The 25019-nt window shown below is 53.6% G+C and overlaps 15 protein-coding genes across 15 annotated transcripts; 6 read left to right on the top strand and 9 right to left on the bottom strand.

Moving 5' to 3' along the window:
- Nucleotides 1–67: 67 nt before the first annotated feature.
- AB675_11911 (50S ribosomal protein L1) lies at nucleotides 68–982 on the top strand (the record flags this gene model as incomplete). Its single annotated transcript, XM_018140800.1, has 1 exon — nucleotides 68–982. The coding sequence occupies one exon, from the start codon at nucleotides 68–70 to the stop codon at nucleotides 980–982; it is 915 nt and encodes a 304-aa protein (XP_017994981.1).
- Nucleotides 983–1137: 155 nt separating this feature from the next.
- On the bottom strand, nucleotides 1138–2079 carry AB675_11910 (uncharacterized protein; the record flags this gene model as incomplete). Its single annotated transcript, XM_018140799.1, has 1 exon — nucleotides 1138–2079. The coding sequence occupies one exon, from the start codon at nucleotides 2077–2079 to the stop codon at nucleotides 1138–1140; it is 942 nt and encodes a 313-aa protein (XP_017994924.1).
- A 717-nt stretch (nucleotides 2080–2796) lies between these two features.
- Nucleotides 2797–4041, top strand: AB675_11909 (uncharacterized protein; the record flags this gene model as incomplete). Its single annotated transcript, XM_018140797.1, has 4 exons — nucleotides 2797–2944; nucleotides 2989–3593; nucleotides 3645–3776; nucleotides 3835–4041. The coding sequence occupies 4 exons, from the start codon at nucleotides 2797–2799 to the stop codon at nucleotides 4039–4041; spliced, it is 1092 nt and encodes a 363-aa protein (XP_017994935.1).
- A 126-nt stretch (nucleotides 4042–4167) lies between these two features.
- Nucleotides 4168–4986, bottom strand: AB675_11908 (uncharacterized protein; the record flags this gene model as incomplete). Its single annotated transcript, XM_018140796.1, has 2 exons — nucleotides 4168–4316; nucleotides 4377–4986. The coding sequence occupies 2 exons, from the start codon at nucleotides 4984–4986 to the stop codon at nucleotides 4168–4170; spliced, it is 759 nt and encodes a 252-aa protein (XP_017994983.1).
- A 1165-nt stretch (nucleotides 4987–6151) lies between these two features.
- Nucleotides 6152–7956, bottom strand: AB675_11907 (uncharacterized protein; the record flags this gene model as incomplete). The annotated part of the gene is made up of 3 exons (XM_018140795.1): nucleotides 6152–6995; nucleotides 7045–7487; nucleotides 7537–7956. The coding sequence occupies 3 exons, from the start codon at nucleotides 7954–7956 to the stop codon at nucleotides 6152–6154; spliced, it is 1707 nt and encodes a 568-aa protein (XP_017994965.1).
- A 740-nt stretch (nucleotides 7957–8696) lies between these two features.
- Nucleotides 8697–9323, top strand: AB675_11906 (uncharacterized protein; the record flags this gene model as incomplete). The annotated part of the gene is made up of 2 exons (XM_018140794.1): nucleotides 8697–8823; nucleotides 8878–9323. 2 exons carry the CDS (start codon nucleotides 8697–8699, stop codon nucleotides 9321–9323), a joined length of 573 nt encoding a protein of 190 aa, XP_017994930.1.
- Nucleotides 9324–9421: 98 nt separating this feature from the next.
- On the top strand, nucleotides 9422–13064 carry AB675_11905 (uncharacterized protein; the record flags this gene model as incomplete). Its single annotated transcript, XM_018140793.1, has 3 exons — nucleotides 9422–9696; nucleotides 9750–12383; nucleotides 12458–13064. The coding sequence occupies 3 exons, from the start codon at nucleotides 9422–9424 to the stop codon at nucleotides 13062–13064; spliced, it is 3516 nt and encodes a 1171-aa protein (XP_017994982.1).
- A 1030-nt stretch (nucleotides 13065–14094) lies between these two features.
- On the top strand, nucleotides 14095–15432 carry AB675_11904 (uncharacterized protein; the record flags this gene model as incomplete). The annotated part of the gene is made up of 1 exon (XM_018140792.1): nucleotides 14095–15432. One exon carries the CDS (start codon nucleotides 14095–14097, stop codon nucleotides 15430–15432), a length of 1338 nt encoding a protein of 445 aa, XP_017994966.1.
- Nucleotides 15433–15827: 395 nt separating this feature from the next.
- AB675_11903 (Cytosolic Fe-S cluster assembly factor CFD1) lies at nucleotides 15828–16790 on the bottom strand (the record flags this gene model as incomplete). Its single annotated transcript, XM_018140791.1, has 1 exon — nucleotides 15828–16790. One exon carries the CDS (start codon nucleotides 16788–16790, stop codon nucleotides 15828–15830), a length of 963 nt encoding a protein of 320 aa, XP_017994933.1.
- Nucleotides 16791–17635: 845 nt separating this feature from the next.
- Nucleotides 17636–18081, top strand: AB675_11902 (uncharacterized protein; the record flags this gene model as incomplete). The annotated part of the gene is made up of 2 exons (XM_018140790.1): nucleotides 17636–17654; nucleotides 17762–18081. The coding sequence occupies 2 exons, from the start codon at nucleotides 17636–17638 to the stop codon at nucleotides 18079–18081; spliced, it is 339 nt and encodes a 112-aa protein (XP_017994969.1).
- Nucleotides 18082–18307: 226 nt separating this feature from the next.
- Nucleotides 18308–19032, bottom strand: AB675_11901 (uncharacterized protein; the record flags this gene model as incomplete). Its single annotated transcript, XM_018140789.1, has 2 exons — nucleotides 18308–18900; nucleotides 18981–19032. The coding sequence occupies 2 exons, from the start codon at nucleotides 19030–19032 to the stop codon at nucleotides 18308–18310; spliced, it is 645 nt and encodes a 214-aa protein (XP_017994932.1).
- Nucleotides 19033–19622: 590 nt separating this feature from the next.
- Nucleotides 19623–20059, bottom strand: AB675_11900 (uncharacterized protein; the record flags this gene model as incomplete). Its single annotated transcript, XM_018140788.1, has 3 exons — nucleotides 19623–19747; nucleotides 19844–19898; nucleotides 19997–20059. 3 exons carry the CDS (start codon nucleotides 20057–20059, stop codon nucleotides 19623–19625), a joined length of 243 nt encoding a protein of 80 aa, XP_017994955.1.
- A 462-nt stretch (nucleotides 20060–20521) lies between these two features.
- On the bottom strand, nucleotides 20522–21079 carry AB675_11899 (uncharacterized protein; the record flags this gene model as incomplete). The annotated part of the gene is made up of 1 exon (XM_018140785.1): nucleotides 20522–21079. The coding sequence occupies one exon, from the start codon at nucleotides 21077–21079 to the stop codon at nucleotides 20522–20524; it is 558 nt and encodes a 185-aa protein (XP_017994926.1).
- Nucleotides 21080–21837: 758 nt separating this feature from the next.
- Nucleotides 21838–23138, bottom strand: AB675_11898 (NAD/NADP-dependent indole-3-acetaldehyde; the record flags this gene model as incomplete). Its single annotated transcript, XM_018140784.1, has 8 exons — nucleotides 21838–21995; nucleotides 22048–22253; nucleotides 22309–22394; nucleotides 22443–22475; nucleotides 22565–22771; nucleotides 22826–22946; nucleotides 23012–23037; nucleotides 23085–23138. 8 exons carry the CDS (start codon nucleotides 23136–23138, stop codon nucleotides 21838–21840), a joined length of 891 nt encoding a protein of 296 aa, XP_017994952.1.
- A 414-nt stretch (nucleotides 23139–23552) lies between these two features.
- Nucleotides 23553–24332, bottom strand: AB675_11897 (Ras-related protein Rab-2A; the record flags this gene model as incomplete). Its single annotated transcript, XM_018140783.1, has 1 exon — nucleotides 23553–24332. The coding sequence occupies one exon, from the start codon at nucleotides 24330–24332 to the stop codon at nucleotides 23553–23555; it is 780 nt and encodes a 259-aa protein (XP_017994937.1).
- Between the last annotated feature and the right edge of the window lie 687 nt (nucleotides 24333–25019).

The raw sequence follows: 25019 nt of genomic DNA, 5'->3' as shown, positions 1-25019 counted from the left end.
CGACCGACTAAATCTGGTAGGCTGCAAGGCTATCTGTTTCGCAGCTCAGAAAATCCCACGAAGTACCATGAACGCTGTCCCCGTGAGCAGGGCCTCATACCTTCGAGTTCTTTCGACTGCACGATCATACAATCCTCCTAGCTCGTCAATATGTAGATGCTTCTCGACAACGGCGCCAACATCAAGCGCAAACTCTGGCAAGAGCAAGACGGCGCGAGAGCGGGAGAAGATCGCAAAACAGAAAGCGAAGAAGAACCGCAACCCACAATTCAAGACCTACGACCTGAAAAAGATTGACCAGTACTCGCTCTGTGACGCTATGCGATACCTCCAAGCCGCCGAAGTCCGGCACAAGCCCGACAACATCAAATACGAAGCGCACGTCAAGCTCAAAACCAACCGCTCGGGCCCTGTGATCCGACAGAATCAGATCCAGCTACCGCACCCTGTGAAATCCGACAAAGTCAAATACGCCATCATCTGCCCGCCCGACAGCAAAGTGTACAAAGAAGCCAAAGCCGCCGGCCACTACCTCGTGGGACAGGAGGAGATCTTTGAGGAGTTGAAAGAGATGAAGTTTGACCGGTGCATAGCGCATCCGAACTCCGTGAAGCCAATGGCTTCTGCTGGATTGCCACGAATACTGGGTCCAAGGGGTTTGATGCCGAACGTCAAGAACGGAACCGTAACGGCGGATCCGATGAAGTTATTGCGGCAAATGATGGGTGGTGCCGTATATCGCGAGCGATTCGGATGTGTGAGGTTGGCGGTCGGCACGCTGGCGTATAAGCCGGAGATGTTAAGGGATAATTTGCAGTCGTTCTTGAAGAGGATCAGGGAGGAGATCTCGAGGTTACCGCAGAATGCGGTCAAGAGCATTGATGAAGTTGTGTTGAGCTCAAGCACAGGGCCGGGGATCAGTTTGAATGGGACATTCGCAAGCGAGAATTCGCTCAGCACAGCGCAGCTGTCCGCAGCCTAATGTCGCAGGAGAACCAGGCATTGTGTACATCAGACCATTATATAAAGTCTCGCCATTTGGAAGCAAGACGATGGTTGGAACACCATCTAGAAGCGAGAGCCGTGGAGCATCGAAATTCTGGAATTTCAATAAATGGACAGGAGTCTGCCTGCCTGCTATTCTTGTACCTCGCTCCGCAACCTCAATATTGCCTGCTTTCCCTTGACGCTCGTCTCTGCTCGGATTGCTGCATCCATGTCAACCAACAATGTCTCCTTGATCTTCCTGATCCGATCTTGTTGCGCTGCGATGAACGGGTGCTCTCTTCCGAACCTCTCGCAGAGCACGCGTACCACCAGGAACTTTTCAGTTTTGCGCTTCAGCCGTGGAGGGATGGCGCCTTCCTCTGCCTCATCGTCGCTGTCCTCAAGATGATCATCATCGATGTCGTCGTCCCACGCGGAACTCCACTCCACACCCTTGCCTCCACCCTCTTCGTCCTCATCGTCTTCGTCTCTCACCTCAGCCGTCTGTTGCTCTTGTGTCGGCAATACCGCACCGCCCACACCACTCCCAGGCTTCAATCCCAGCCACCCCTCAAGTTCGTCCAATTCCCTGTTCACGTCCAACAATCCTCTCCCAACAGCGATCTCACGGCCAACTTTCCTTTTAGCCGCAAGCACCTCCCTCACTCGTCCCCTCTCGCCATCCACCCGCTTCCTCAGCCCCTGTAACTCCCTCTCAAACCCTAGAACCCCAACCCTGACCTCCTCCACTCTCCCCTCCCCACCCTTCAGCGCATTCCCCAAGTCCAGGAAATCAGTGTAGTTGTCATTGACCAGCTCAAAGAGCTCTGTCTCGATGGTACGTGACAACGTGGTGAGTTCAGCGCGGAGATCCTCGAGGGTTTGGAAGCGGTTGGAGGTGAGGGTGCTGAGAAACGTGGCAGGGGAGAAGTCGGGACTGACGAAGGCTTGGCGGGGAAGTGGCTGCGGGAAGGGAAGGCTCGTGAGATCGTCTAGGTCATCTGAATCTGAGGAGGTGGTGGAGTTGCGGGAAGTGGTGGCTGATTCTTCGGGGGAGATGTAGAATGTTTTGGTGGTGTTGGAAGACGCCATGCTTGATAGGTTACTAAGATCTGCTGACGGGTCACGGCGCTTCGAATCCCAATTTAGACGCCGTAGCGATGTCGCAGGTCGTGTCAAGGTACCCGTTGTCGTCGCAGGTTCCATGTGGTATCAAGCATAGATGTTGGATTTCTTGGCAAGTGAGCAAGAGATGTGAAGGGGATAGCTAAGCCTAAATCCGGTCTTGTCTACCGGCTTGAGTGAAGACGAGCTCCTGTTCCAAGGTTGCTTGACAGGTACTAGCAGGTACGCCAGCAGACTCGGACTTTCTTCTTCTGTTCAACATGTGCAGGCAGGTACTTACTCGCAACAACAGCGAACTTTTCGACAGTACACAGATCAATGTGGTTGCTCCATAATCTGTGACTTGTTAGTGCCGGCGTCTGCGAGATATCTGAGATCCGTGATGTATGACCACTGGTACCTCGATCGTCTGTCCCGGGCGGATGACACGTATGCCGCACAACATGAGATCCATACACTCGAGATTGAGAGGGCGACTCGGACAGTACGCGTGGCTACCTTGCAGCAAGACCGGCTCAAGGACTGGATGAACTTAGACACTCCAGACTTCTCGTTTCGAGCCATGTCAGTCTACACAATGCTGTGCAGCAGGCCATCAAGTCAAGTTGACCTTGCAGACTTACGCAGCACCGCAAGAAACCCAACGGCCCCAAGCAGGATTTCGAAAGCATTCACCCCTCCAAAATGGCCGTGAGCAGATCCGTGTTCAGAGACATTGCTCTTGCGTGGAACGTGCCAGCACAGTATTGGTATCTTCGAGAGCATGGCAACGCGTCAGGTGCTTTTGCAAGACGTGTAGGTCGTGACGACCAAGGAAACGCTACATCGATTGGTGCGATACCACTGGCTCGGAAGGCATCGGTTGACTAGATACAGTTGTTATGCTTCGAGTACCCCATTCACCGCGCAATGAGGACAAATCGATCTGGTCGGCATCTTTCAGTTGGGACGTCAAGAGGAATTCAACTCGTGTCCTCTTCGATGGCTTGACGTCTCACGACCTCTCCCAGTTCCAGCAGTACGCCCAAATAGCCACTAAGGACTTCGTACACCCTTATGCCATGCTGAATTTCACGGTATCGCTTTTGGCCACATACTACACCACTATGAGACAGCACCTTGAGGTCGAGATCGTCGGGCTGGAAAGGACGCTTGGTATCACTCGCGGCTTCGAAGGCTTCCAAGGCTGGAACTGGAGTCCGGAGACTCTACGTTCTTATACACAACAGCTTTATCGAATAACCACAGGCCCTATCTATCTGGAGCGACGTTTGGTATTCTTGATCTCATTGGCTGAATTCCTGCGCGACAGTCTATCTCAGCTTGAGAATGAGGTACCGAGCCTCTTCGCTGGCAAGAAAGACATTTCTGTTGCGAACAAATTGCAAGCCGAAGCGCTTGAGAATGTTGTGCACCTGGTCTCAAACCAGCTGCATCAGACCCGGTGTCTCGACAAAAGGCTCGGCAGCATGATGACTACGGTATATGCGCCAATGATCTGCCGCAGCTACTAGACTGACTTGTCTGACTAGCTGAACACAATCGTCGCCCAGATTGACAGCAGGAGCAACTTGGAGGTCGCAAGAGCTGCACGCTATGACAGCTCGTCTATGCTGACAATAGCCTTTCTGACCGCGACTTTCCTGCCACCGACATTCGTCTGCGTATGTGTGACTCACCCCGCCCCCTCCACCGGCCTGCATATGATTGACCAGACAACAGAGCCTCTTTGGGATGAACATGTTCAACTTTGAGTCCTCTGAAAATAGCGTTCGTGTTGTCTCGCCGCTTTTCTGGCTATATTGGGTCATAACGTTGCCATTGACGGTCGCAGTCCTCTTGACCTGGAAGTACTGGGAACACAGACGCAATCGGTTGATCGTTGCCAATGTCCAGATGGTCAAACAAGAGCCAAGAGTCAGTCAATGAGGATCGGACAAACAGGATGAGATAGACATCTCCTGGTCAAAGTCTGGATTTCAAATCACTGCGTGATCTCACAGCCGTAATATCACCCGGACACAGCAATGGTCAGCCGACGTATGTAGGACAACATCATGAAGGCGTTATGCTCTTGGAAACGTCCACATCCACCACGTCTTCGAATCCGCCGTAATAGACCAAGGCTCGGACCTCAATGCTCTCCCTTGCCGGCATTGACGACGGATCGAGGTCTTCAGACAACGGGAATGCCGTATGTGCAACTGGTGCTCGTCAGCGCCACGATGCTTCCCAAAGCAACAACAGTGGCAAACTTGACTTACCAGGCTTCGTCGAAGGATCAGTATCACTCTGCAGAAATACCCATGCCTCATTCGGCATCATTTCGCTCGCGTAGAACCAATCATATCCCGTGTCGTGATACACCTGTCGGTTCTCGACCACGTAGTCTGGGTAGACTAGATCGCATGGCTCGAGTTGCTTGCTAGGCTCTTTGATGGAAGTGGCTGAGCATAGTGCGAGCGGCCAGTCCTGTACGGGTCCAGTGATTGGCCTCCAGAAATTGACGCACTGAATTCGGGCTTTGCCTGATCGTAGTTCGTTGGCTCGAGATGGGTTGAGTTGCGCCGCCATTGCGACAGCCCATGGTGATGTGGTGTCGACATGGGCAATGGATGTGGCTGATTGTAGGTGTAGGCCAAGCCGGTAGAGATTGGGAATGTGGCGTGACGCTTTCGGACCTTTTGAAAGCAAGTTAACGTGTTGGCAGATCAGGAAATCGTGGGCAGGGATGCAGAGGGGATTACCATGACTTACAGTGTGCTCGAAGATCTGGACGTGTTGAGCATTCAGCAGCGTTTTCAGACGGTTGGCAACATCACGAAGATAGACTGCCTTGATTTTGTCTTCGTCATCATAATCGCTGTATGCCATCCGAGTCGTAAAGTCATCCAGTAGCATGCAGCCATCCTCTGAGAGTGAGACTGGTTTGGAACTGGCACGAACATCTCGCACTGTAATGCCATGTCGTTCTAGCCGGATGTTCGCACGTGGGAAGCCTTCTGGTGCGGTGAAACGTAAAGAGTATGGCTTTTCAGTGTCATATAGTGGGTCACGGGCGAGGAAATGGGTATGGGATTGGATTGTGGCGGTTGCATGCCGGGTTGAATAGTGATAGTGGTAGAGGGGTAGACGACACACGTTGGGCAGCACAAATAATAAAATGTCCGGCCGAAATCTTGTCCTCCGACCGGTACTGTCTGGTTTTTCCTAGGTCACCTACTGACATCAAATGATGCGTGGATGCTTTGGTGCGAATTGAAGGCACTTTCATTTTGCTTGCAGACAGTCAAGCTGTGGAGCTATAGTTCAACAGCAGAGTGCGCCCAACGCCGGACCATGCTCGAACAGCAGCATAAAGCACCAAAGGGCTAAAGGACATATCGTTGGATGCGCGATATTGTTGATCATGGGCGACGCCTGTGGCTCATAATGTCCTCACCGCCGTCGCTATCGCAGCTTGTAGCTGTGGAGCGAGGCGCGATCAACAGACTCATTTCCTTTCATCGGTGCATCACTTTGTGCTGCTCTCCTGCTCAACCTTCCAGCCTTCCTTGGCGAAGAAGTTGCCAGCATTTCCGTCGAAGACATTCTCTCTCCTTTCTTGAAACCGAAGATCTGGGCTTGAGGTTGCGACTCGCGGGGAGCAGGCCAAATTGACTTCCACGGCTGTGCTTTGGGCTGCGCGGCGGTGACCTCTCTTGGCTGTCCTTCCGTTTCGTTCGCCATCTTGGAGTCTATAGAACTTGCTGTGAGCCTCAGGACCGCCCGGGCAGAGTACACGTACCTTGCGCTTCGTCAGATCGGAGGCTGTTCGTTCAAGTGGCGGAGTCAAGTGGGTGTAGATTTGAGGAAGGTTCAGAAGGTGGAGGCGGGGTGTTCCTTAAGAAATGGAGCAAATTTGATGTTTTCCAAGCTCGGGCTCGGCCCGGCGCACACAAGACTCTGGGCGGCTACAGGCGGTGAACACCGACGCGTGAATTATGATCGGGCTTCAAGTCGTCTCTTGCCATCACAATGTATCATTCACTTCATGCTACTATCTCAATTGTTCCTGAAAGACAAGCGTCAACTCGGGGTCCCCTGGCTTGATGTCCCAACCGATGCGCAGCTCGTCCTCCAGGGGAGCTACGATCCTCTGGTACACCTCATCGCGAAAAGCCTCGTCATCTCTTTCATCGCCGTCCTCAATCCACTCGCAGTCGATACATTCCTGGATCGCTCTGTGATACTTTTCATGTGTCTCGTCCACATACTCCTGCAACAGACGCTGTGCTGTGGTCAGCTTTGTAGCCGCATTGGCGGCACCCTTCGACAGGCCGTCTGCGGTGTACCTTTCTTCGATCGAGGCGCGCATCTCGAGCTCGAGCAGGATCACGCCCAAGGCCAGAATGGACGGATGCTCATGCCATATGATTTCCTCATTCTCACCCGCTGAGGTCTTGACTTCTTTGCCGAACATGGTGTTGAGGTAGGGCCTCGCGAAGTCAACCCCGGCGCCTTCCTCAGCTGGTGGGAAGAAGGAAATGTGCTCCTTATCCCAGTGCTCATCCAGCCAGGGCCCTTCGCTGAAGTGAAGTACCGCATGGGCAATGACGACTGCCAGAAGCCGCCGCTCTTTCAGTGTCCACTTCCTATCAGCCTGAGACAACAGCTCCTTGAGCTTCGTTTCTGTTTCCGGTATCACGCTTAGACGACGAGGCTTCGCTTTCCAGAGCTTGTCAGCCGCTGCCGCGTCGTAGTCAAATCCGAGACTGACTTGTCGATATTTTTCGTCACTGATCAGCTTGCACAGGCCACCCAATTGTTGGATATCCTCCCGGGACGACACGTCAGGAGCTCCTTCTATCTGGAAGCTGATACCTGGACTGCGTTCCTTCTTCCTGAGGCAACAATGTCAGCTTGCACCTTCCCTAGGTAAATTTTACTCACTCTTCGGCAACGATGCGTACGTGGCTCTCTTGCCAACTACCCTTGAAGCCGTCTCGACGAACTGACATCAACATGTCCAAGCTTGCGACTGCTGGATCTGCGCGATGCTTTTCGCTCCTCAGCAAGCACACTCGTGCTTCATGCGGCTCATCGCAGTTGCAGGTCCAACAACTCGTCATGGCATTATACAACGACGACATCATTTTGTAGCCTTTCCGATGGTGGCTGCGCGCCTTGACGATCCTTTTGGTCCCAGAAGAGGCCTTGGTCGATTGAGACAGGAGCTTCTGAAGCTTCTCGTTGGTCTCGGTAATCCTCTTGAGTCCATGGAGCCGCCTCTTTTCATTCTTTGTAAATTGGAACCTCTCAATGAAACTGTCCTTCCGACCATCCTTGCGGATAGCTGTTAATTTCGCATAGATACCCGCTGACTCCAGTTGGCCCTAGTTCACTATGAGTAAGTGACGTCTGACTGTATAAGCTCTTACTGACGATGTCAACTGCCTCTAGTCCATTCGAATTGTCACTGATGAGGTCATTCAGAGAGCTCAGAACTCTTTGCAGCAGTTCTGTAAAAATTGCCTCGCAGCCGCTCAGTCGATGTGCGATGGCCTCCTGGACTGGAACGCTGTCCCAGAGCCTGTCCTTCTTAGTCACATCGAGTTCCGTATACTCGAGAAGCTGTTGTTTGTCGGCGACTGATAATTCAGGCAAGCTGTGGACCAGGTTTATGAGCGTGAATTGCAAAAGACTGACCTCCGCGCTCAGATCGCGCAGAAAATCGATTTGCTTTTCTCTCTTCACCTTGCGATTTGACAGCGTCCTGGCCTTGGTGATCAGATTTTTGTATGGCTCTGTTCCAGCAATGACCAGGGGTGCAATGGCCAGGGTCAGCTCGATACCAGTGAGCATAGCGACGTTTGTCCCAGAGGATGGCCTTCCTCTGGCTCTAGGTGAGGCTGGAGTGAACAGTCCTTTGCGGATCCAGTGTCAAGCACTGCAAGGCTCAAACGGCGACCATTTTGAGGTGTGGACGAAGAGTAAGTGTTGCTGGTCGTCCGGCTCGACAGCCAGAGAACAAACGCTCCAAGGACCAACTCTTAAGCTCAAACGCAAATATGTCAAAAGTCGAGGGATGGTTCCGGGAGACAGAACAGAAGTTGAGTCGAGTTGAGGGCAAGCTTTCTGATCAAGCAAGAGTACTTTCTCCGGGCTCAGGCGGCTGTGCGAACTTCTGGCCCCAATCACTGTATGCAAGCTGCTGTCACACCCTGGTCAATCCGTGCGGAGTCCTGCGCTTTTGCACAGAAATCGGGCGTCGGGGTTGCATCCACACCGGTTCGCTATTCAAGCGAGGCATTCTCCCTCGAAAACCGGGCGCACTAAGATGAGTGTCGAAAGTGCTGCCCCTCCCTCAGCCTGATAACGATTTCGCCTCTGGCAAATTCACTATCATCGGCGACAGATGCGTGCGTTGTGTCCTCGCGTCGCTCCAGAAGACAGCGATGCGCGATGGAGGAGACGACCATCTTGTCGCAGTACGAGGCAACCAAAAGCAAACTCGACGCGCTCAAGGTCCAGTCTCTGCTCGTCACCGACAACAGTAAGGCTAGGTCGCCTTTCATAGAGGATCAGCAAGGACGCCTGAGGATATGGCTGCCAACATCGGCGTCAATGCTGGCGGCCATGCATCACTGGACTACCGGCTTCGCGATGGCTGGGAAGCGCGCAAGGTCACCATTGATCTTCTCCAGTCACTACAAGATCACGCAAACAGAGGTCTGTCCAAGCGTGGTCCATATCGCAGTAGACGTCAACTGACTTGTTGCATAGCAATCGAGCTTGCGCAGAGCAATAACGGTTCCTCATGGGTCACGCAGATTGTGGAAAGTCCACATGCAGTCTCTGAGACAGCTACCTCCACAACAGGAGTACTTTCGTCCTTTGCAGGCACTGAGACCGAATCTTTGAACGAGCTGCTTGAGCTTGAGCCATATGAACAGCATGTCCGAGGTGTTGAGCAGGCAATCGACCGTCTGTATCGCGTGTCCCTGGCAATCCGCCAAGCATCGATGTTAGGCCCAAGTGAAGCTGCAGCGAAGGCGAAGATGCGTGATGAGTACGGAAACGACACCGAAGCTGCATTCGAGCATACGTCTCCACCCTTCTGTCCCATCGCCTGCCAGACGCTGAGCCTTTCCTTCTCACGCGAATGGCCAAAGCCATCACTGTTCGACGACGGCGATTCAACTACAGAAGTCGGCATCAGTCCAAGCTAGCTCAAGCTGTGCCGGATAAGGCTGGTCGGGGCAACTCCTCGAAGCACACAGGGCAGAGCGTGGATGGACGCTCCACTGTACTTGGCCCAAGCACCAAAATGGACGGATCGCAGACAGCAATCCGCCCCATTCCACGTATAAGGACGACTGCTTCGATCATATCAGCGACCTCGGCTTCCAAATTCAATACCAACCAGTTCAGATCATCGCGCCTAGAAGGTGGGTCAATCGTAACAGCCCACGTGGTGAACGATCACAAATCTTCTGTGGCGGTTCCGGAACCGCCTCCAACCAAGCGCGGAGCCAAGGAGTTCGAATGCCCTTACTGTCATTTGATGCTCCCGACCGAGGAAACTGCTGCAATGAGATGGAGGTACGTTACGACTGCCCTGGAACGACTCCTGTTGGCTGACATTTCTGGAACAGGCGGCATGTGATGGCGGATCTTGAGCCGTATATTTGTCCGTTTCTGGACTGCTCTACGGAGCACGTTACTATGAGGGAGTACTCACAATGGTTCAGCCACATGTCAAATGTGCATGCTGCACAGTGGTCGTGTACAGCCCGCCAGTGCAGGCCTTTCACTGTCGTCACCCAAGAAGAATGGGAGGAGCATATGCGCAAGACGCATCCCGACTCTTTCACCGAAGCACAATTGCCCTGGCTGGAGAAGAAGGCCCGGAAGGCGTCTTCTATCATCTTCTCCACATGTCCCATGTGCAAGTGGGTGCCTACAGTGTCGAGCTCTGGTGATACACGATCTGCGGAGCACTTGCAGAATCTTTCCAACAGCATCGTCAAACATCTCGCCACCCATCTCGAGCAGATGTCACAAATTGCCCTGCCATGGCAGGAAGATTTCCAGCTGCCAAATGAAGACGATCGTTTGTCGTCCAGCCAGGTGGAGAGAGACTCCGTTAAGGACGAAGAAGGTCCAGAAGCGCAAAATCTGGCTTTTCAGGACGAGGAAGACGAGGCTGTGCGATCCCGCGAGCAACCGCTAGCCGAATGGATTGAAATATCTCGGGAGCTTCTGAAAACTGGCGTCGGGTGGTATCCGCCATATGAAGACTGGGAATTCTACGGCCTCGATCAGACCCCATACTTCGGACACGATAGAGACCCCACGCTACAGACGTTCCTGCAGAAGATGTATCTCGACGTCAATCCAACGACATACGGCGGCAGGGGTCCTGACCTTCCTGCAGAGTTGTTGCCTGTGACGCCAGTCTCACACTTCTTCGGACGAGACTATGCACTTCAAGCATTGTCGAATGCGCTTGTACCACGAGCACAGGATAACGAGACGCCGGCTAGTCCTACCAGCTACCCGAGGACCTTTGCAGTGTATGCACCTGGCGGCATGGGGAAGACTCAGCTCAGCGCCGCGTTCGTGTCTCAGCATCGAGACAAGTTTGACGCTATATTCTGGGTACATGCCGATGACTACAACAAGCTGAGTCAAGGCTTCCAAAATATCGCAGTTGAGCTTGGCTTGGTGGAAGAGACATCCGCTGATGCTAAGGATATCTCGTTCACCAGAGAGATTGTCAAACAATGGTTACTGAAGCCATTGAGAGACTTCCGAGACGCTGGCAAGCCAAACGCGCCACAAGCCTCATGGCTGCTTGTATTTGATGGCGTCGAGAATCCGGACGTGCTGAATGATTTCTGGCCTTATAATGGTCCCGGGTCAGTATTGATCACCAGCCGCAGTCCGTTCTCGTGGTCACGCTCACTTCAACTGGCGCCGTTTACCGAAGACGAGGCAATAAAGTTCTTGCTGAAGCTGACAGAGAAGGACGCTTCGGAAGAGCAGCGCAAGGCGGTTGGAAAGGTCAACGACCAGCTCGGTGGCCTACCGCTCGCACTTGCACAGATGGCAGGTCTTATCCAACATAAGCAGCTCTCCTTTGCCGAGTTCCTTGAATCGTACAACGAGCAAGAAGAGCTTCTCAAACAAGCCAACAGCGATCTGGTTCTGGGCGCTAGTGGCTACGAGCATACCCTTGCCTCTGTCTGGGCCTTTGAGAATCTTGCGCACGGTGTGCCGATGCTCAACCTTGTTTCGATGCTTGATCCAGACGGCATCCCTGAGTCGCTGCTGACGGCGTCCCTGGGCAGGCCAAAGCGCAGGAACTCCATTCAAGCATTGTGGACTGAGTACGGCGAGTACACGGATGCACGAAATGAGCTTGTGGCATGCTCATTGCTCAGCCGTGATAAGATCGAGCGCCGGCTGTCGATACACCGACTGGTACAAGATGTGGCAAGGGCTAGAATGTCGCCTCGGGAATTCCGCAACAACTTTATGACTTGCGTGGACCTCATCTCCAGTTCGTGGCCCTTCGAGAAATTTGACTGGCGCCACGACGTCAGCAAATGGACGGTCTGCGAGCCGCTGTTCCCGCACGTTGCCCGACTGAAGTCTCTCTACCACGAGATCCCTCCATCTACAGACTACTCTGAGGATGATTACTCATTCGCGAGACTTCTGACAGCTGCTGGGTGGTATCATCACGAAAGAGGCCGCTCTTCCGACGCAAAGATCTTCAACAACCTTGCGGAAGAGATCTGCAAGTCCCTGCAAAAGCGACTGAAGGGCTCCACAACAGATCTTTCGCAGTCTCACCACCTCCAGCTCGACAGAATTCTGGCCGAGATCGACCACAACCGTGGCTGCATTGCGACAGAGGTCAACGAGCCATCAGACGCACTGAAGTACCACCTCCAATTCAATGACTTGATGCAAAAAGAATTGGGCGGTGTCAAAGGCGGGCAAGACATGCGTCTGGCGATTTCCTGGAATGAACTTGGCAACGCATATATGCTTAACCGTCGTTGGGCAGACGGGAGACACTGCTTCGAGCAGTCGATTTCTCTCATGGAACAGCTTGAGAACTACGAGGAGATTTTAATATCATTACCCTTGGTCAACATTGGCCTAGCCTTCTGGCTACTCGACCAGCACGATGACGCCCTGAAAGTCCTCCTCCGAGGTCTACAACACCGCGAAGTCGTCTACGGACAAGACGATCGTGACCATAGAGTCTCGTTCATGTGAGTTCATCAACGCCATTCCCTTTTCTTGTTCCCGACCCACTCTTCCGTCCGAGCGCTGACACAGTCTCCAGCACTGGCCGCTACCTCCACGCCCTCGGCAACGTCTATCATTCCCTGAACAACCTCGAAGAATCGCAGACCTTTCACCACCGCGCTCTCATCCACTACAAGTATACCCTTGGCAACAACCACCACCGCACAGCAGACACCCTCGTGAAAGTCGCCGAACATCATCTTTGGCGCGGGCAAGAAGAGACAGCGTTGGTTCTTCTGGAGGCAGCGATCAAGATCTACGGAAGTGGTACAGGTGCGAATGAAGGCGGAAGCACGTATAGGCCTGAGCGGACACGCGCGTTGTATCAGAGGGCGACGGCATTGAGGGAGCTGGATCGTGAGGAGGAAGCGAAGATGTGTTTAAGTTTGTGTTGGGAGTTGTATGAGACGGTATTCGAGGCGGCGGTGGAGAGTGAGAAGGAGGGAGAGATGGTGGGAAGGGTAGCGGGGATGGTAATTGGAGATGAGAGTGGGAACGATGGTGAGGACGAAGGGGGTAAGCGTGGTGTGCGCTGGGCAGGTGTAAATGGGAAGTCAACGGGAAAGCGGCGGGAGAGGAAGACGAGGGTGGAGGATTTGAAGTATGAGGACCTCATTGACTTGGTGGCGTTCTGGTCGCGATAATAACGCCATGTCAGCGCCAGAATATATACCAAGTTGGCAGGAATGCAGGTTTCGCGGAGTCTCGCGACCTGCTCCGACTGCATACACGACTCTTCGCTTCCAAGGACAGCCCGGGGGACCTGCAGTCAGATATCTTGCCCAGGACGACTTTGCTATCCGATGAAATGCGAATCACTAACATCAGAGGTGTGTTGACATTCCGTGAATGGCCAATCCGAACCGTTTGATTAGTCGATTGGGACACCAACACGGTTGTGGGAACGTGGCCGAGTCAGTTGTTGCTCATGACCCTGTCAGAAACCTCGACGACAGTTGGCTCTATCTGACTGTAGTGATTAAGAGCGAGTGCGTAGCTATGCGGGAATATCGTCATCCGGTCTCACGTAAAGTTCGTCTGAGCCGGTTGACGGGGTGAGGTAGGCAATAGTGGAAGGTGCGAGGTGAGTGATCCTAAAATGAGAAGGAGCGATCACTGTGTGCTCCTGCTTCTGTTGCTTCTCCTCGGACATAAGGCAGGAGCCTCACCTCGCAGCTTCTACTTGTGGCGTCATCACGTCGACAAGAAGCAGCGATCGCTGTGTGCTCCTGCCTCTTATTGCCTATTCTTGAACATGGCAGGAGGTCGCTTGTACGGATATGGTTTCTGTCATCCGGTCTTGGGTAATCTGAGCTCAAACCGGTTGACTAGCTCGCGACAGGTCAATCACCTGATCAGAGATCCTTGCACTTAACAAATGGTGCTGTGCCACGTTCTCGAAGTTCTCATAGCTCAGTTCAGTCTGCATTCGACTTTCACAGCGTTCTACACAGGACCAGCCCTACAACAGCTGTCATGCAATGCGCTTAGGCCGCTGTCTCGTGGCGCGTCCCACCGTTTCCGCTCTGACACTTATGCCAGCACTCACCGACCCAGCACTCTCTGCTCCTTGACTCGGCCGATCTCCCACACACGTAGGCCGAGCTCCGATGGCATGCAGATGAGGCGGCATACTACCAGGATCCCGGGCCATGCGTTGTTAGGATGTCGACCATGGAAGGCCCCATTGGAGTAGACACGTCGTCCACGTCGTCGGGCAGATTTCAAGGACAGTGGTCTTTCATCAATCCACCCAGTCATCATGGCACCAGGTCTCTACCGCCGTCCTCTGGCTACCTACACAGCGATCGGAGCAGTATATTGCCACAGACTGGGTCTGGCGGTGCCACGCCGTTCTTCCACCTCAACACCTCCGGCTCGAACTTGAGCCGGGTGAACGCTGCGTCGATTGGGAGTACGAGCTACAGTACTGCTACGGCACCATCACAGCCGGTGTTGTCGAGGATACACTCCAATGTCGCATCGAATTTCCTCAATCCAATCGCAAGACCTCCCAGGCGAAGAGAAGTGATGACCAGGGAGGATAACAAGCTGCCTCCGTTGTCAGCCTACAGTTTCGAGGGGATACTGGCTGCCATACAAGAGGACATCGAGGAAGACCTGAACGGTATAGCGGACATATGGGGTAGGAGTCGTCTCGCGCTCGCAGATCAGCATGACGCACACCTGCCGCCTACGGGCGAGATCAGAGCTGTTCCTCTGCAGTCTGTTGCTGAGGCTAGCTCGAGTACGGAGAGGTTGGCTGATGATGTGATGATTCTCCACGAGAACGCTAGCCTGGTCGATGGCAGCCAGAATGGCTCGCAAGCCTATGGACTACTCGAGCGGCTGCAGGCTCTGCCACGGACAGGACGCATGTACAGTGATGTGATACTGTCTCCACCACGGCCGGAGCTGCCAACGGCGGAGGATGTTCGCAACTCGTCCCCTGCTGTCATGACTGTTCATGACTCTATCATAACGACGGAAGCACTACTACAGACCGAGCCAGCGGCGCACCCGTCACCACTACGAGCGCCTCTCGACCTCCTCCAATCACGAGGACTACCAACAGCAGCTTCAGCCCCTCGAAACTCGGCTGTCGTTTCCGAAGTCTGGCTGTCCGCCGGCGCAAACGGCATCGTTGTCTCCGATCCACCTGTTGTCTCGGAAGCTGGGAAGCAGTACCCGCTGTACAGCTTTGATGAAAGCCAGCTGTTCGCCGGAAACGAGCAGCTCGAGCGTGTTCCGGAAACCGCTAAAACTCCCGTTGCCACATTTACTCAGCGTATGCAGCGACTGCTGTTGCTGAAAGACCTACAGCGGAGTTTATCATCGCCGTCCGCTCCAGGCACAGCAGACGCAGGGACGAGTCAGAGGAAGACAAGCGGTGCGGAGAATCATCTCAGAGTTATATTAGGACGGCATGAGGCGGGTCCTGCGGGGGGTGCTTCTCGTGCCGCAGATGCAGCAGGACCAACGGGCGCGATTGGTAGTCCTGCACATGCGTGAGCGCCGAGAGGAGGCCTTCATGGCTGAGCGTGACACAACGAGCTAATGAGATGAGACACATGATATATGAGCGAGCTTAAATGACCCAGCGAGAACGAATTATGAGGCACAGGCGGGCATCGATATGAATGCCATGTACTATCATTGAAGACAGATCAAAGAATGCTATCCCAGCTGAACTCGAGAGACGTTTCTATATTCACAGTGCCTCAAGACCTGATGTACCTCCTGACGCCGTTCGCTATGCTCCCTTGCCCATATGCAAGATCCAAGAGGTATCTTTCTGCGTGCTAGAGCTTCCCAACCACCGTGTACAGCTGCCAAACGCAGCTGCCATTAACTCCTCCCCTCGGCAGCTTTGACGACCTCTCCAGCGAACCCTTCAAAGATCTTCGCTAGCCCCGTCTTCGCATACCTTTCCACCAACAACAAACCCTCGTCCTCGGCCTTTCTGCCTCTACCATCTCCCCAAATCCAGTATCAACAGGGACTCCGCCCAAGAACCTGACTCCCATCTCCCGACTCATCACCTCGCCACCACCCTTCGAGAAGATATGCGTCACTTCGTCACAACACGGACACATATACCCGCTCATGTTCTCCACCACCCCAATAACGGGCACTTGCGTCTTCGTGCAGAAATTGATCTCCTTGCGCACGTCTGCCGTGGAAATCGCTTGTGGTGTTGTTACTACTACTGCACCTGCTAATCTCGGACCTTGTGTGATCACAGCGCCGTTCTGAGGCTGGCCGACAGCGGAGAGTTTATGCAATTCCTCCACGATAGCGATATGTTCGTCCGACGTCCCCGGCGGGGTGTCGATGAGGAGGTAGTCCGTGTTGGGCGGCCAGAGGACGTCGGAGACGAATTGGCGGATCATGGCTGTTTTCTTGGGGCCGCGCCAGATGACGGCGGAGGAGCGGGAGGGGAGGAGGAAGGCGAGGGAGAGGGCGTGGAGGGAGCCGCGGATTTGTGGCTGTGAGGGAGGTGTTGTAGTGGGGTGTTGCGAAGCTGTTTCTGAGGTGCCCGCTGTCGTGTGTGCATCTCCATTACTGCTGCCACCATTCGTCCCATTCGCGCCGTTCTGTCCTGAAGCGGGCGCAGTGCCATTGCTTGCCCCCTCAACCCGATCATGCACCTTCACAGGCAACCACCCGCCGGGCGCCTGTGTCACTTTCTCCGCCTCAAGTCCCAATAGCCGCGGTATCGATGGGCCTGTAAGGTCTATGTCTAGTATCCCTACATTCTTTCCCTGCTGCGTTAGCGAGAGCGCGAGCTGGAGCGTCACGCTCGACTTCCCGACGCCGCCTTTGCCAGAGAGGATGAGGACAATGTTTGACACGTTGTCTAGCGGCATGATTGGAGTACGGGACGAGATGCTGTCAGGAGAGTGAGCAAACGGCAGCTCGCACGAGTGTTGGTGCTCGTGACATAGCCATGGATTTTTGGTGAATTGTAAGCAACCCGCGATCGGCGACGCGGGGAGAAATTGAGAGTCGGTGGCGTCATTTACCGGTAGCGCGATAGCGGAATGGAGTCAAATCAGGCAGTGGAGGACTTGGCACTTTGTGATCTATTGCTTTTGTCTCAACATCGAGATTGATGATCGACACTAGCAAGTCACTTTCTTCAACGGAGCACTATTAGCGGTACATGCTGACTTGAACGCACTACTGCTGCATTCATTCGACGCCACAAGCCCGTCAGTCCAAAAGTCCCGCTAAGCCACGGTCATGTTGTGGTCAGCGTGGCCGACATGCTGGTCCATTTGACCAGCTGCCTCGCCGCGACACCATAGACAAATGACAGTCTTTGATCTTCATTTCAGAATGCAAAGAATGCAAGGCAGACGGATCTAGAGCCTGCAAGACAGCTGTAGACTAGGTCCTGCCTGTGTCTCGGAGATCCCAGACCAGACAGCCGCAGCAAATTGGCCTGCTACCCTAGTGTCTTTGTACACAAGAAAACAGAAAGGCAGCACGAAAGGATATATACTTATGTATCCCTCTGCAGTCTTCCAATATTTTCAATCTTCAAAAAGTCTCTCAACCTTCCGATCACACTCACTGGCCCAAGCAACCTCTCCACGACTCTCCTGCTCAACATTCCAGCAACCCTCGGGTAAGATAACATCGACGTCAACCGCACAAACAGTCTCAACTTCAACCTCATTCGGAATCACATAGTCCAAAGCCATCCACAATGAATGCCATCCTCAACAGTAAGCAGTCCTCTTCTCCTCACCGTTCCGACTCAACGAAGGCCCGTCCAATTCTTGCCCCAATCCACTAAAGCCTTAAGACCCAAGACTAATAATCCCTGTCACAGCCGTCTCCGCCCCCCTGAAAGTCGTCGCCGGTCCCATCACAGCCGTGGCCGCCACAACCGGCACCGTCGCTGCCGGTGTCACGCCATACCTCCTCCCGATCGTCGGCTTTGGCGCCAAGGGCATCACAGCTGGGTCCGCTGCGGCAGCAGCTCAAGGTGCTTTGTACGCTGGTGCCGTACCCGCTGGTGGCTGGTTCGCAACATTGACAAGCTGGGGCATGACGGGTGCAGCGACCGGCGTGCTTGGTGCTGCGGCTCTTCCTGTCGGAGTTGTCGTTGGTGCCGGTGTTTACGTTGCTGGGCGGGCTCTCGTGGGATGAAGGGATGGATGAAGTGATGTACGAGGTGTGATGTGTTTACAGAGTCATTGACGGGGTTGAAGCAGAATAGAAAGGGTTGATGACGGCGTTATAGGTGATGGAATCGACATTCTGCTTCGCTTCCTTGGTGGTCGTGGAAGAGGTGATTCTCGGTAGTCGACATGTCCTTGTCGGTGAATAACCAGTTACGATGGGGTTCTTCGGCGCCATCTTTGCGTCTCCAGCTTCAATAGGTGTACTCAGGCATCTCATCGAAGATCTGAGCTCTCATAGCGATCTCGTCAACCTTGCGAGCCACGCTGTTGACCTTGTTTTCGATGCCATCAACCTTCTGTGCGATATCTTCAACCTTACGAAGGATGTTCCGTAGCTCTTCTCGGTCCATATTCACACCTCGTCCAGCGTCTGCCTCAGGGCTTGGACGCAGGGTGTTCCAAGCCAAAAGTGCCATACACAGCAATAGTGCTCCGACTAACAAGCCCACGATCGTTCCAGGTGTTATGAAACCGTTGTCGGCACTGGCTTCAACGGCAGCCAGAGGTATCTCCTCCGAGACCGCAGCCATCACTCTTGTAGCGCCCGCCTGATCAGCATCGGATTCGCTAAGCTCTGCAAAAACCTCAACAATTTTGCCCCAAAGTGATGCACATCCTGCCTCCGGTGGGGTCATGAGACCAATGCGACATCCAAGCCACGCGTAGAAGGCATACGTGGTCCCAAAGCAACCCATGATTGCGATAAAGACCAGTCCACAGCCCAAGCAGAACAGCGCCAGAAACAAAATGCCAAAGAACACGCCGGAGATACCAAGCAAGATCCCTAAATATTTCACGTCAGGGTTCAGATCGTGTAGGCATGATTATGGACATGGCCTCGAGTGCAGGAAAGAGGCAACACACCTTCGGCAGTGCTGGGGCTTGGGGGAGCCTTTGGGGCGGCCTTCGTCGCCATTGCGATGTCTTTTTGAGTTTTATGGCGTTGGAGGATACCTGGGCGAGTGGAAGAGATGAAAGGTCTTGATGAACGATGGCAGGAATGATGGACCGATGGAAGTCGTTAAGATAGCAGGAGCGTCAACAAGAGTTCTGCCTGGTTGAGCAGCAGCTGAGTTTACCCATCAGTGGTACAAAGGTACTCTTTTGAGCTTATCGTAGTGTCAGCCGCCTTGGAGCCGTGAATGCGGCCGTGAGTCGCGATGCGCACGATAGGTTATATCACATAGTAATGCTTTGCTCGGTGAACCAGTATGCGATATCTGAGGTGTGGCCCCTGATTCAAGGTGCATTTGCTGAACTGCCACGTCCAGGAAAAGGCTCCCTGACCGCGGTTGTAGTATGATGTTCGACGCTCGGTGTGCACGTGGATGATGGAGTCCTCCCACCACCACCTACCACAAGTGGCTCACTGGGAATGTTCGATGCCGGTCCCGTCTCCGCGACTCGATGCGAACCTCCAGTTGACTTCCTTGCCGCCAACACTGCTCGAAACTGTCACCGGCTGTCGCCGTTGCTGCGCTCTAGCCCTTACCATCGCATCGTCCTTTACTTCTTCCCACCACTTCCACCAGATGAGGGCGTATACGTCGACCCACCCTGCCCGTTGTTGTAGTACGTACTGCCATTGGCGTTGTAGTAGTAGTACGAGCCGTTCGAGTTCGAGTAGTGGTCTTCAGGGACGTCAGTCGGAAGCAGTGATGTCAGTGGGTCGGGGAGACGTGGTGAAGCTCAGGGGAATGCTAGGATCTGCAATGGAGGGAACTTACAGGAGTTCTGATTAGAAGCGGAGGAGCCGTAGTCGCGGGAGCAGTAGTGGTTGCCCTGTTTTCGCGGGTGAGCTTGTCAGCATTGTACGGTGCACCATGTTGGAGGCAGGGTGCGTGCTTTGAGGATGGGAGCCGGGCGAGGTCCTGGCTTACCTGGCTGTTGGTGCCAGAGCCAGTGTAATGGTAGCCACCGCTGGTGCCTTTGTTCTCAGGCATGGTCGAGAAGTATCGAGGGGTTGCGATTCAATTTGGTGTCGGAAATGATATTGCGTTGTCGGACTGGTGCTACTTTCCTGAATGCTTCTGGCTGAGCTGCACAGGAAGGGTAAGAGACCTTTATCTATTTGAAGAGTCGAGGCTATGAGGCCGCGGGGCAAGTGGGGGTCAGCCAGCGGACCTGAAATAATTGAGCTGAAGAAGTGAAGCCATGAATACATCATCTGTGACAGACGAGCCCGGCCAAGTGAAGGTAGCTGCATCGTTAGTGATGTGCAACGCGCATTAGTGGGAACGGAAGACTGTATGATCGAAATTATTGTATTATGCTATTACTGCTCCGCGCCTTGCGCTTTCCTTGCTAAGAATGCATTTGCTCAATTCGACTGAAAGACACCGCTATGCTCGCTTTTGTGAACCGTTGAATGATGATGTTACAGATGTTTGTACAGTTGGTCGCTCTCAAGCTGCAACAGCGACCAGCTCGATCTCCGAGCAGGAGACAGGCAGATCGGCGTTCTTGTTTGTGCTGACTGTTGCGAACAGCGATGGGCTGCCTGAGTACCAGAAGTCGCAGGCTGCCCAGCCCGTGAACTCAGTGTAGTTCCATTGCAGACCGTTGTCGTTGAAGTAAAAGCCAAAGTTGTCCTGATCGCCGGCCACTGAGATGGTAACTGACTCCATGGTCTGGTAAGGACCATACTGAACGGCCATGGGCCACTCGTAATCGCCGAGCTTGAAAGCGGTCTGGTAGATGTCACCTGTGGCGTTGAGTGAGGCGACAGCAGCGCTCGATTTGTTAGGAAAGAAGGTAGCGGCGCCGAGGCCAGCACCGGTGTGATAGCTGCTGAGCCAGAGGTCTTGCTTGTTTGAGCCGAGGTCTTTGGGGCTCTGGGACTTGACTTTGGATTGCAGGTAGAAGTTGGCAGGAGGACGGCCTTGGCGAGCCTCAACAAGAGGGGCGGCAGCTGCGAGGCCGGCAGTGGCGGCGATGGAAGCTGCGATCATTGAGAAATGCATCTTGGTGGTGTATGTGAGAGTTTGGGTGTATTGGTTGAGCGAAGGGTTGGCGATGGATTAATTAGGCTGAGTTGGAGTGCTTTTGAAAGGTAGACCGTGCGCTGATACTAGTAGACTCGCTGGAATGCTTGAAAGATGCTGATGGTGGTTGCTGTGTGTTGTTGGAATGGAATTTGTACAAGAACTCGCATGGAGGTCGCCTTAGATATACTTGATGCCAGCAAGCGAGGTCAGGGTGCACCTACCTTAATTGGGCGAGAACCTTGGTCACGGGTGTGACGGTGAAGTCGCGCATGCGGGAAGGCGCAGACCAGCATCACGCAATGTCGAAACTCAGACCTGCGCGTGCGAGCTAATTCGAAAGCTTGAGCTCGTTCATGGACAGCTGCAGCGTGCGGGTAGAGCTCATGACTGCGGCTAACCGCAGAGCTTGAGGTGTTGAGGCTGAAAATTGTGGACGGCACGACGAATGGAGGGGTTGACTGCAGACGTCAGTGTGACTTACTGAGACAAAGCTGACTGAAGTAGGTCTAGATCCGTTGTAGGAGAGTTTTTGAGAAGGTCACTGTGCAGTCAGTGATGCATCGAGTGCGGGGAGGTGTAGCTGAGCAAGCTATTTTCGGGTGCAGATATACTTTGGACACAGCCCATGCCGAGAGAAATTTTCTAGAAAGAAGGCAACACGAGCATTCGGCGAAGATGATTGAGTGACATGACCTCGTAGACGTGTCACATGGCTCGGTTATGATCTCGTTGCCTTACGATGTATCGTCGTCGGCAAATTTAGCACTCCAGAAGCCTCTCTTGTGGTAACCTGAGCCCGTCTCGGATATCTGCTCGATCTCCTTGGGAGTGAGGTTGAAGGTGAATATCCGCAGATAATCGCTCAGTCTTTGCTCCTTGCTGCTGGTGGTCACTGTGACTGTTAGCCTAGGCCGCGCCCGGAAGCCAGTAAGAAAGCGACATACCTGCTACGATACCTTGGTCGATGACCCATCTCAGCAAGATCTCGCCAGGGTTGACTGCATACTTCTTCGCCAGGGACTCGAGGATGGGGTCCAGAGGGCCTCCAGTGAATCTTGTGACGGGCAACTGAGGACCGTACGCAGCAAGCTTGATGTCCTTAGATTTGTGGTAGGTAATGAGATCCCCGTGTTGAAGATATGGGTGATATCTGCTTCATGGTCAGCAAAAAGATGCCTTCAGTGTCGACAACTTGGAAGCCTCACTCAATTTGGTTGATGGCGGGCCGGACTTTGGCCGTCTTCAGGATTGCTTCCAGGTCTGGCTTCAGGTAGTTCGAGACACCAATCGACTAGAGCCTGTCAGTGATGGGGCGTCATTATCTGACTGTGCTTCTTACCTTGACCTTTCCGGAGGCGAGCACATCTTCCATCTAATGCACCTATTAGTCAAAGGACAACGGGACAGCTCGAACCGAAGAACTCGGATGTCGTCCGATACGACTTCCAGAAGGCGGCTTACCTGTGCCCATTTCTTCTGAAGCTCTGCCTCGTCTCCCTTCGCCCAGAACGGCTCGTGAATCAAGTACAAGTCGAGGTAGTCCAGGCCAAGCTTCTTCAAACTGATGTCGATTGCTGACGGGATGTCCTGGATGTTCGTCGCGACCTTGTCCGTGATGAACAGCTTCTCGCGAGGGACCTTCGACTTGGAAATAGCTTCACCAAGCTCCTGTGTCATACATTAAATTTGCTCTGCCCACTGAACTGGGCAAAGCGGACTTACCTCCTCGGTGTTGTACACCTCGGCGCCATCCAGATGTGTGTACCCAAGCTTTACGGCCGTCAGTGTAGCTTCGATAAGCGCTTTGTCGTACGGGTCGTCGTCCTTCTTGTACCAGGCAGTTCTGAGGAAAGGCGTTAGACCGCCCGGATAAACACGTATTCACGATTAGGGGCGCCTCATCCATACCCAGTTCCGTAGCCAAGCATAGGGATCTGTAATCAGTCAATATCCTGGTGGCCTTGATTGGTTCGGTATATACCTTGTTCCCATCTGGAAGGCTGAGATCTGGGACTGTGAGATCGAGTTTAGCCATGGTTGGTAGTTGGTAGCGCTCTACTACAGCTTGATGAAGGTTGTCTGGAAAGCTTTGAAGGCTCGAGGATTGCAAGATAAGTCCACGGCGCGACTACTTCGGTATGTGTGGACTGATTTTGAATACCTCACCACGCACTGGCATTATAGATCCCAAAAGTCACGGTGGGCAGTGGGGGTGGGGTTGAGCGAAGATAGCCGGCGTTCTGTATTCCGTCATGCAGTGGGCGGAAATCCGCCGACACGGCCCGGGGGAAGGCGTGATTCTAGTCACCCCAGACGCGTAGAAGGCTGCATGGGTGATATTACATGACATTTGGCTGATGGCGATGGCGTGTCTGCTTATTGCTGCAACATCCGCACTGATCGCCCAAAGACACATGTCCGGTTTTGGCACTCGAAGCGCGTGTCTGTCTCAACAGCAACCGCTCTTCTGTTCGCCACCAGCATTTCCGACACCTAGGTTGACGGTCTGCGTGCGGCGACCGTCTCGAGCGCCTGTAGCACTTTTGACGCCGCTTCGTCGATCGTTGAGATCATATTTCCCTGCCTCGATGTTCTGATATATCCTCTCAGCAACCTCGAGGAAGGCTCGCTCGACTCCTTCGCCGCTCTTAGCGCTAGTTTCGACGTATCGGAACACGTTTTCTCTTCGACACCATTCTTCTGCTTCTTCTTTGGTGACTTCCCGCTTGTTGCCACCCTGGGCATCTGTACTCTGGCTTGCCAGATCAACCTTGTTGCCAACGAGCACCACCACAACGCCCTCTTCGGCGATCTGCCGGAGATCATTCAGCCACGATGTCACTGACTCGAAGGTCTTTCTCCTGGTGATATCGAAGACTAGTAATGCTCCGGATGCGCCGCGGAAATAGCTTCGCGTTATTGACTTGTATGTTTCCTGGCCGGCAGTGTCCCAGACGGACAGCTTCATCTTCTTCTGCTTTCCATCGTCTAGGGAGGCCGCTGTGGCGACATCGCCAGTCTCAAGAGCCTGGCTAGCAGGCGGTCCCACCGGCACGATGCGAGACCCAAATTCGACTCCTATCGTGACATCATGTGTATTCGAGAACCGACCCTCGCACAGGCGAACGGTCAAAGACGACTTTCCGCAAGCTGAATCACCGAGACTGACGATCTTCGCGATGTAGCTGAATGGTAACGGAGCTGGCTCGGTCAGCGTCTTAGCTGGCATGAATCTTGTTCGCAAGTCGTGAGATGCTATCTCAGCAATCGACGACGAAGGAACAAGTCCGTTTGACTGATGTACACGAAGAGCAAGGGACGAAATTAAGTAGGGCGGTGTTCAGGTCGAATGACTTTTGTTGTATCACCTAAAATGGGGTACAGTTGATTCAGTGATGAGTACTTTGTAGTAGTAGGAGTAATGTCCAGGTGCAGGCAATCGCGTGACGTTGTTGCTGCGGGGGCGCCTGAGGCCTGCTCGTTTGCGGCGCCTTCTAGCACCAACAAGTACCTCTCGCTGTACTTAGGTAGAACCAACACATTTCGAGTCACCAGTGCTGCCTGACATTCTGTTGCCACACTGTGCACCTCCATCTTCATTATCAATCATCAATAGCATTCTTTCACAACCCTCAATCACGATACGAAGGTCCCGCCCTATGTGAGCAGCCAAATCTAGCTTATCTGACCACAAGCCTTTGATCACGCGTGCATGCACGCAACTAACACCACATCGCTACGGACGGGACCATGTTCTCAGAGTGTATGTCTGCACCTCTCCTGTGCCTATCTCTTGTCTGATCAGCATGTAGATGCCTCACGTTTTTTAGCGCAGTCGCAATCTCGAATCACCTTTGCGCCTACTGACGACCGACGACGTGCCCCACGTGATGACCGGACTCGACAACAAACAGCT

This window comes from Cyphellophora attinorum (genome assembly GCF_001299255.1).
Source record: "Cyphellophora attinorum strain CBS 131958 chromosome Unknown Contig46, whole genome shotgun sequence".
Lineage (NCBI taxonomy): Eukaryota > Fungi > Ascomycota > Eurotiomycetes > Chaetothyriales > Cyphellophoraceae > Cyphellophora > Cyphellophora attinorum.
This window is presented reverse-complemented; position numbering and strand designations above follow the sequence as displayed.